At 38.4% G+C, this 10,439-nt stretch overlaps 1 protein-coding gene across 1 annotated transcript in view; it reads left to right on the forward strand.

Moving 5' to 3' along the window:
* The window catches only part of AGPAT9 (1-acylglycerol-3-phosphate O-acyltransferase 9), a 124,340-nt gene that overhangs the window by 101,767 nt on the left and 12,134 nt on the right, over window positions 1–10,439 (forward strand). Inside the window, exon 7 of the mRNA XM_006867728.1 lies at window positions 9,226–9,341. Within this exon, the coding sequence (XP_006867790.1) occupies window positions 9,226–9,341 (116 nt within the window). The remainder of the gene's footprint in view (window positions 1–9,225; window positions 9,342–10,439) is intronic.

Genomic DNA, 10,439 nt, shown 5'->3' on the forward strand with positions numbered 1-10,439 from the left:
AAAAAGAATATCCACACCTTTATCTCAGTGGTTCTGCCAGGCATCTGTGGCCGCTCCGATCCTTCCCCCATGTGGTCTCACCCAAGATAGCGGCTCCTGGAGCAGCCGAGCATCCCGGACTAGAAAGCAATAAATTTCTTGCTTCTGCCACAAATTCCCCAGCTGTGAACCTTCCAACCTTCTAAATATTCCTTTATATGTGGTTCAGAGTTCTGGGACCATCCCCTGAGCCTCCTTGGTCGAGTATTCTGTGTTATTGTTGGCGGAGCTTTTTACTATACGTCCACCCAATCCACCATCTTGTTTGTTCTCTCTTGACTACTTTCTAGTTATCTAGTGCTGCTCTAGTGGAAATACCACAAATGGATGGTTTTAACAAACAGAAGAAACTTATACTCTCAAAGTTTAGGAGGCTAGAAGTTCAAATTCAGAGGTCCAGTTCTAGGAAAGCTTTCTCTCTTTGTTGGCTTTTGGTAAAGGTTGTCAGCTCCTCTCAACATCTGTAGTACCTGAATTCCATGGAGATCCCCATGTGTCTTGTCCTCAGTCTTCCCCTGGATCTAGAAGATTCACAGCATGGGGACCCCAGGTCCAAAGGACGAACTCTACTCATGACTCTTCTTTTAATCTCTTATGTCTCAAAAGAGAATGACTCAAGATACAACCTAATCCTGTAGATTGCACCTGGCCTCTTTAGCATCATAAAAGTGAGAATTTACAACACATGGAATAATTACATCGGATCAAGGCTGATAATATCAGATTATATCACAGGGTGATGCATTATATTAGATCTCATCATGGGGGATTATTACCTTTTAACTTCATGGTAACTCCATAGGATAAGCACTGGGCTGTGAAACACAAGGTTGGCAATTCAAGCCCTTCAGCCACTCCTTGGGAAAATGATGAGGCCTTCTGCTCTGCAAAGATTACAGCCTGGGAGACCCTAGACAGGGTCACTATGAGTTGGAACCAGCACTTAACAACAACAACTACTACTAAACTACTGGGAATATTAGCCCAGCCAACTTGACACAAAACCTTAACTATCATAACTACTAAAAATGGCTGTAGTTTTATATCCACCCAGAGGTGCCTCACATGAAAAGTCATTGAAAACTGATGGAACATAATTCTATTCTGACAAGCATGGGTTCTCTATGAGTTGAAGACATCTTCATGAGAACTGAGAACACATGTGCCATTATTTCAAATTTCTCTAAATTGTGGACCTCTTTTTGAATCTAAGAAACTTTTAGCTGTGTTATGGAAGACTTTTGGAGATACCTTAAATAACCTTTTTTGGGGGGTTGGGAATTAGCTAACAGTTATGTATCCTTTTAAAAAAATTGTATTGTGTTTACATAGCAAATTAGGTTCTCATTTGACAATTTCTACACTAATTAGTGACGTTATTTACATTTTCCACAACATGCCAACACTCTTTGGTTCCATTTTTGTTGTTCCATTTCATATAGATTTTTATTTTGTTGTTAAGAATATTATATACAGCAAAACAGACACAAATTCAGCAATTGCTTCATGTACAGTTTAGTAACATTGATAGCATTTTTAAGTTGTGCAGTGATTCTCACTCCTCTTTTTTGAGTTCTTACAGCCTCAGAAACTGTACTATGAGTCAGAACTGACTCCATAGCACATAACCACCACCACCACCACGGCATCCCTCATAGATAAATACCATTGCCTCCCTAAGCTTCCTATCTAATCTTTTGAGTTGCTGTTGTCAATTTGGTCCCATATAGATAGTTCTTAAAAGAGCATAATGTATGCATCTTCAGTTTTCTTCACTCTTCTTTCCTCTGGACAGAGAAAGATGATAGTTGCACCATAAGTGGCCATTCAGGAGCTTTTAAGACCCCTGTTGCTAATTACTAAAGTAGGATAGGATGGAAAACATTGTCTTTGTGGGCTATCTTGTAGCAATGGACTTTGGTGTCGCCTGAGACGATGCTCCTGGTACACTAACCCTGAGACTTATTCCCTCGATGTGTTTGGTAATGTCTAAGAAGTTTATATAACTTTGTCCCTTGCATACTCCAACACATTCATTGATATATTTGCTGCAAAGGTAAATACATATCCTCTGTACATATGCATGGGTATACTCCCACTCTTCCACACCATATAACCTATGTGTCTATCCATGCATCGACTTGTAGATCACCATTTTCAGAATTATGTATATAATAATATTTACCTCTGTTGTCTTTAACTCACTTTTTTTTTGAAACTTTTTATTGTGACTTGAATGAAGGTTTACAGAGAAGATCATCTATTTTACATTCAACAAATCATATACTTTGTTTCATGTCAGTAATCACAATCCCCTCCATGCAACAACAGTTATTCCATTTCTCCCTCTGGTTGTTATTTCCATTCCACCCTCCTTTCCATCCATTATCAACTTTGTCCATAAGTAAATACTGTCCCTTTGATTTTGATTGGTTGACCATTCCGTGATGGGCATACCCTACTAGTACTGTTGTCCCCCTATGCACCTCTCTACTGCTTGGCTGAAAATTAAATTTAGTTCCAGACCTGAATGATAAGTGAGGGCCATAGTTTTGAGTTCCTCCCATCTCTTTCTGACCGGTAAGCCTGGTCTTTTTTTATGAGTTTTGCTCCACATTTTCTCGTACTCTATCCAGGATCTTGTGATGTGATCCCTTTCAGAACAGTTGGTAAAGGTTGCTGGGTATCATCTAGTTGTTTGGGTCTCAGAATCATGGTGATTTGTTGCCTTTAACCCTTGCACTCCTTCCAGTGTCTTGCTCTGTCTCAGTTTTTGCTGACCTCCCTCTTATTGTATATTGCCTTCCCATGACTCTAAGAAGCAAGAACTACATGGTGTCTGGTTACCACCGCCAATGACTCTGAAAAGGATCACATTAGAAGGTTTTAGATAGAGTGGAAGAAAATTGTGAAACAAAACTCAAAATCATAAAAAAAGACCAAGATTACTGGTTGGAACCCCTGATGCTGTCTATGTTCCTTAGTCACCATCAGGTCTAGAATTGAACTTGTCCCTGTGCCTCAATTTTCAACCACAATGTAGGTTTATTAGGGGAAAATAACACTAGGGAGGTACACATACCTTAGAATAATCAACCTTTGAGATTAAAAGGACAGCATTTACCCAAGGAGAACGTTCAGAAAGGTTAGGAAAGAAGGAGGAATGGAAACAGGAAACGCAGGGAGAAAGTAGGATAAGAGATGTTTTAATTGTGAGGATTCTAATCAAAGACATGGAACAAAATGTGCATAAATTGTTGAATGGAAAACTAATTTGCACTATAAATCTTCACCAATTTACAATAAAAAGTTTAAAGTAAAAGAAAAGAGCTTAATGCAAATAGAACTACCATGTTATTGTTAAGTGCTGTTGAGTGGATTCTGACTCATAGTGACCCTGTATAGGGTTTCTGAGGTTGTAAATCTTTGTGGGAACAGAAAGTCTCATCTTTCTCACTTGTAGTTGTTAGTGGGCTAGAACTGCTGACCTTGTGGTTTGTAGTCTAGTACTTATCCCACAGGGAACTACCATATAGCCCAGTAATTTCATTTCTAATTATATACCCAAAAGACTTGAAATCTGAGGCTGGGAAATAGATGTGTACACCAATATTTATTTCAGCAGTATTCACAATAGTCAAAAGGTGGAAACAACCTAAATGCCCATCAGCAGATGAATGGATAAACAAAATGTGATACATACATAGAATAGAATGCTACTCAAAAGCAGAAAGAATGAAATCCTGATACACACACTACAGATGGATAGCGCTTTGGCACTATGCTGAGCAAAATATGTCAATCACAAATGGACAAATATTGTATGACCTCACTTACATAAAAATACGTGAATAGACAAATGTATGGAAATCAAAGTTTATAAGTGGTTACCAGGGACTGGAAGGAAGGGGAGTTGGAAAAAAGTTGTGTGATATGTTTACAACAATGACTTTGGGGAAAAAAACAAAAAAAGAGTTAGCTACTGACCTTGTTTATGTTCAAAACCTAAATACCTCATGGGATTTGTTTCTTTGGTTTGGAGGTTTAGAGTCATAATTTAATGACACATCCCTCTTCATTGGCTTAATAGTGTAACTGATGATTTTGTTCCACCTCCTGGTTTGTTGCATAATGTGTGGGGTCTTAGAAGTTTTCAGGTAGCCATCCAAGGCTCAACAACTTGTCTCTATTTACCTGGAACAGCTCAGGAAGAAGTGATTAAGAGTCAGGACTAGGAGGAGGAAATGGAATGTGTGACTAATTGCCTACATGAACAATTGCCTCCTTTGTCATGAGACCAGAAGAATGGAGGGTGCCTGGTTACCATTACTGAATATTTATTAAAAATTCTATATAAGAATACTGATCAAAAGGGAGACAATATAGAATGGAATTCCAGATTCTCATGGACTCTATACTTTCTAGAGCTATGAAGGGTAGATGAAAACTTGAAACTACTGCCCTGAAATGATCATTAAACCTTAAATAAAAACTATCCTCTGACGTCTTCATAAAACCACCAAATAGTTTAGATTGACTAGTAAAAACAATCTGCCTTGAGAATTATACATTTTCCATAACTATGTATATGGGATCAAAGTGACAACAACAACTCTAAAGAATATCTTGAAACTTTTTGGGGTAGTGAATTTATATTAATGAGGGAGGAGCAACTCATAAAAGGAGGGATGAGAATGGTTGTACAACTTGAACAATGTAATTAGTGTCACTAACCTGAACATGCAGAAACTATTGTGTTTGTATATGTTTTACTATGTATCTTCTCAACAACAACAACAAAATAAATATAATTTAAAGGAAAAGGAAAGAACTTAAGAATCCTCAGGTTAACAACTCTTATTAGACCCCAGCACAGCTCTGAGTGTGTATCTGTAATACATGAAAAATAAAAATAACCACACAAAACTAAGTAGACAGTCACTTTCATTATGTTTGAATTTCCTTATAATCCATTGAGATTAGGGCAGAGATATTGTTATAGGTTACGAAGCAGAGGCTTATGCATTTTAACCAACCTGCCTAATCATGATTTTGCATTTCTTGAACCATATTCCATCTATATCTTGGTCAATGAAAAGGAGAGACAATTCATTTGTAACTGAGGGTCTCAGAAATTTGTTGCTCTTTCCATGAATTTTGATCATGTATAATGGCATAGTTTAGAAACTCTGGTCAAGGTTTAGAAAAGTAAAATACCTGCAAACTTTTCAATGGGTTGAATGGTAGAAACCTGCAGCCAGTTGGATTAAATTAGGGTCAGAAGTGTGAGGAAACTGTACTATTCCTTCCAGAGGTTCTAATAGTTTTCTTTTAGATAAACATAAATTACTTACCTAAAGAACAGTAAAAATCTCTTTTCAATGAATTTTCTAAAGTTCTTTATCACTCCTAAACAAAAGAAAAGTAGCCCTGGTGGCACAGTGGTTAAGCAGCTTGACTCCTAATGGAAAGGTTCAGGGTTTGAGCCCAACCCACCAGTGGGCTCTGTCAGGGAGAAAAAAACCTGACAACCTGTTCTCATAAATATTTCAGCCTACGGGTCAGTTCTTCTCTATCCTCTATGGCTGTTGTGAGTCTGAATGGACTCATAGGCATACAACAACAGAAACTTGTACTTTATTTTTTAATTTAGAAATATTTCCAAATTTATAGGAATGTTGCAGCTATTGAGTTTTATATAGTTGGCATAACAGAGTTCACAAAGACAATGTGCTACATCCTACTCTGGTGAATAGTGTCTTGGATCTTAAAAGCTCATGAATGGCCATCTAAGGTGCAGCTATTGGTTTCTCCATGTGTGGAAGAAAGAAGAATAATGAGAATTGAAGATGTTTGGAATCAGTTAGTCCAATGGACTAATGGAGCATGTGAATTAGTTTCCATGACTCTGAGACTAGATGAACTAGATGGGTGCCTAGTTACCACTACCAACTTCTCTGAAAGGAATCACATAGAAGGTCATGGATAGAATGGGAGAAAATGTGGAACAAAACTCAGAATTAGTTTTTGAAAAAAAAAGACCAGGCTTGTTTACTGGTCAGAAAGAGACTGGGAGAACCTGAGACTATGGCCCTCAACCACCTTCCATATCTGAAAAGGAACTCACCCTTGTTGCCCAATTTTCAGCCAAGCAGTTGTTGTTGTTGTTGGGTGCCATTGGGTTGGTACTGACTCATAGCGACCATTTGCACAGCAGAACAAAGCACTGCCTGATCCTGGGCCAACCTCACTACTGTTGCCACACTTGAGTCCATTGATGATGCCACTTGGCCAACCATCTCATTGGGGACCTTCCTCTTTTTGTCTGACCCTCCACCTTACCAAACATGACATCCTTCTCCAGTGACTTGTCCCTCCTGACAATATGTCTGAAGTATGAGAGATGAAGTTTGGCCATCTTGGCCTCCAAGGAGCACTCTGACTGCACTTTTTCCAGAATGGATCTATTGGTTCTTTTGGCAGCCCATGGCACTTTCAATATTCTCCTCCAACAAATAAATCAAATGATGTATTGCATTAGGCAAATCTGCTGCACAAGACCTTTTTAAAGTGTTGAAGAGCAAAAATGTCACCTTGAGGACTAAGGTGCACCTGACCCAAGCCATAGTATTTATATGCTCATATGCATGCAAAAGCTGGACAGTGAATAAGGAAGACCATAGAAGAATTGATGCTTTTGAGTTATAGTGTTGGAGCCAAGTAGTAGATTGGTTTGTTTATATGGGGGCAGCAAGGTGTGCTCACCATGGGATGGTCAATCATTTGAAATCAATAGGCCAACATTTACCTAAGGACAAAGTTGAGAATGGGAGAGAAGGAGGAGTGGAATGGAAATAGGAAGCACAGGGAGCAAGTGGGATCACTGTTGTTGCATGAAGGGGATTGCAATCATTGAGATGAAATGAAGTGTATGATTGGTTGAATGTAAAACTGATGAGCTTATCTATGAATCTTCACTCAATTCACAGTAAAAACAGTTTAAGCGAAGAATTTTATATAGAACACCCATATCCCCTTTATCCACATTTACCTACATTAACATTTCAACCCATTTGCTTTATCATTTGTGTTCTATCTGCAGATGTAAATTTTGCTAAAATATTTATGCTTCATGTATATTTATATTTAGTATTTACTTATAATATTTACATTAAAAATATGAGTGCATCCTAATACCGCTAATTCAGAGTACTTTCTTACTTTTTTTATTCTATATTTTTATTTCCCGTCATTGACAATGAAAACCTTGTTCCCCAACAATATCCACATATTTACTTATTTGCTAAATCCTAAATATTGTGAATGTGGTGGCTTTATATGGTAAGCACTGAACTGTGAACCACAAGGTCCATGATTTGAACCCACCAGCTCTGTGGGATACAGATGAGGCTTTCTGCTCCCACAAAGATTGAAAACCTCAGAGACCGTATACAAGGTCTCTATGAGTGAGAACCTATTCTACGACACTTAACAACAATAGCAATAATTCCAGTGTGCTGTTGTAGGGTAAGTACTGGGACTGTGAATGACAAGGTTGACAGTTCAAACCCATCAGCTGCTCCACAGTCCTTAACAACAGTATTGTTTCAGAATTGTTTCACTTGTTTTACTATGAAAAACAAACCTAGTAAAGAGTTCAGGATGTTTTGAAATTCTTGCCATTCCACTCAAGATGGAAGGTACATTATATGATCGAAAACTCTTCCTAAGTTTCTTGGATTTTTCTCCCTCCTTCCTCTCTTCAGTGTTCTTTTATTCACTGCTGCTGCTCTTTTGTATCGTTGAGTCAGTTCTGATTCATAGTGACCCTGCATAGGGTTTCTGGGATGTAAATCTTTACAGGAGCAGAAAGCTGCATCTTTCTCCTGAGGAGTGTCTGGTGGGTTCAAACTGCTGTCCTCGAGGTTAGCAGCCCAATGTGTAATGTTCTATGCTATTTCAGTTTTTTATTCTCATCTTTGTGGACTTACTTTTAGTTTTAGAATATGTAGAACATTAACATGCTTCCAAATACAAATATGCAAAAATAGAGTACTCACAGAAATGTCCCCTCCCTCTCATATCTCACCAGATTCCCTCCTACCTCTTTTAGGTCCCCAAGTTCACTGTTTTCTGATTATTGTTTATGTGCTTTTTGTTTTAGTGATAAGTACATACATGCGTGTATTATTTCCCCTTCTGTTGTACACAAAAGATAGTACACTAGTTCTTTCACAATTTTCTTTTTTTACTTAATATCTCTTGGAAATCACTTCCTTATCATTCATAGATATCAACCTTATTCTTTTCATAGATTCACAATACTTCATGGTGTGGATATAGCATAGTTTATTCATTCCATTTTCTATATTTGGACATTTAGGCAGTTACTGATATTTTGTAATTGCAAATATATATTGCAGTTACTAACCTCATGATATGCATCTTCATAAAGTTTAAAGTATATCTTCAGATAAATTTCTTGAAATGTGATTATTGGGTTGGAGGAAACATGTATGTATATTTAGCTTTGTATACAACTTTGAAAGGTATTGCCAAATTTTCTCCCAGCACTGTTCTACTGTTTTGCATCCTCCCTCCCCTTGAGCAACATATGAGATTACCTTAGCCTGGAGAACAGTGTATAGTGTCAAGATTTTAAATATATTTGTCAATCTGACCGGTGAAGAATGTCCTTTCAGTGTAGTTTTTATTTGTGTTTTTTTTTTTTATCTCGAATTAAGTTAAAGGACCTCTGCTTTTTAAAGATAAAAGATAGTCAATGCAACAGAAAAGCTTAATATTCAAAAGTGCTTATGAAAACTTTTTGCTTCCATTTGGCCATTCTTGTCCTTTGAGCAGCCTAAGAATATCAGTCAGTAGAAGAAAGCTGAGCTTACCTACGTGGAGAATAGGAACATCTAAACCCCAAACCAAACCCACCTTTGTTCTAGAATTGTTACATAGAGTTTCTGAGACTGTAAATCTTTGTGGCAGCAGCTGCTACTTCTTTCTCCTTTGGAGTGGTTGGTGGGTTTAAAATGATGGCCTCTTGCTTAGCAGTGAAATGCTTTAACCACTGTGCTACCAGGGCTGGTGAATAGGAACTTATACTGCTACTTTAAAAAAGCCTTTTCTGGACAGCTGTGTCTTAATATTTTTCTCTTTTTCTCCTGATACATCTAGGTTGGTCAAGTGCATGGTGGACTGATGGGAATTATACAGAGAGCGATGGTCAAGGCTTGCCCACATGTCTGGTTTGAACGTTCAGAAATGAAAGATAGACACCAAGTTACTAAGAGGTAAGCAGAGAGTTTACTCCTTACCCACTGGTGTGATGGTAAACTGACTACTTCATGCCAGAAAGGGAAGTTGATGTTGTTGTTAAGTACCATGGAGTCGGTTCCGACTCATAGTGACCCTGCACAGGGTTTTTGAGGCTGTAAATCTTTATGGGAGCAGAAAGCCTCATCTTTCTCCTGCAGAATGGCTGGTAGTTTTGAACTGCCGACCTTGAGGTTAGCAGCCCGATTTGTAACCACTGCGCTACCAGAGCTCCTAGAAAGGGAAGAGCAGCACCAAAAGATTAAAACTAAGACATGGAGCTATATTCGTGGCAGATTCTCTGTGAATCGCTTGACTTAGTTTCTTGTTGTTGTTGAGTGCCATGGAGTCAGATCCGACTCATAGTGACCCTGCATAGGGTTTCTGAGGAGCAGCTTACCTAGCAGTTCAAACTGACCTTGTGGTCCAATGCTTATCCTACAGCACCGCACCATTGAAATTCCATAATCATTGTGGGATACACAATAAGATTAGTAGGCCCCAGAAACTCTGTTGCTGTTACTTATAGCCTAAGAAGCCCAGGTAGTGTAATAGTTACGAGTTGGGCTGCTAACCTTAAGGGTCAGCAGTTCAAAACTACCAGTCATTCTGCAGGAGAAAGATAAGGCTATCTGCTCCTGTAAAAATTTACAGCCTCAGAAACCCTATGCAGGGTTGGAACCAACTCCACAGCACATAACCACCACCCCAGGTATAGTACAGCCACTGAAGTTAGAAATGACCACCTTGTGAGTTAAATAATGGATAAATGTTTGTTGAGCAAACAGATGATTGCTGAAGTATTTGTTGAATGATTGTTATCACTTAAATCCAGCTAGAGACAGATAGCACTAATGTGGACCAGAGAAGCCTCTGGAGATATGGGTAGAGATAAATATGAGTTAGCAGAAACTTTTGTTGGGAAATACTACTGTTTGCCCTGGACCATTAACAGAAAGCACTCTAGTACTGTTCCTATGCAAATTCAAACTGAAGCTGAAGAAAATGAAAACAAGTCCACGAGAGCCAAAATATGACTCATCTCTGCGAAGAAATTTGGAAGACAACTATCTGGC

Source organism: Chrysochloris asiatica, unplaced genomic scaffold (genome assembly GCF_000296735.1).
Source record: "Chrysochloris asiatica unplaced genomic scaffold, ChrAsi1.0 scaffold00109, whole genome shotgun sequence".
Classification (NCBI taxonomy): domain Eukaryota; kingdom Metazoa; phylum Chordata; class Mammalia; order Afrosoricida; family Chrysochloridae; genus Chrysochloris; species Chrysochloris asiatica.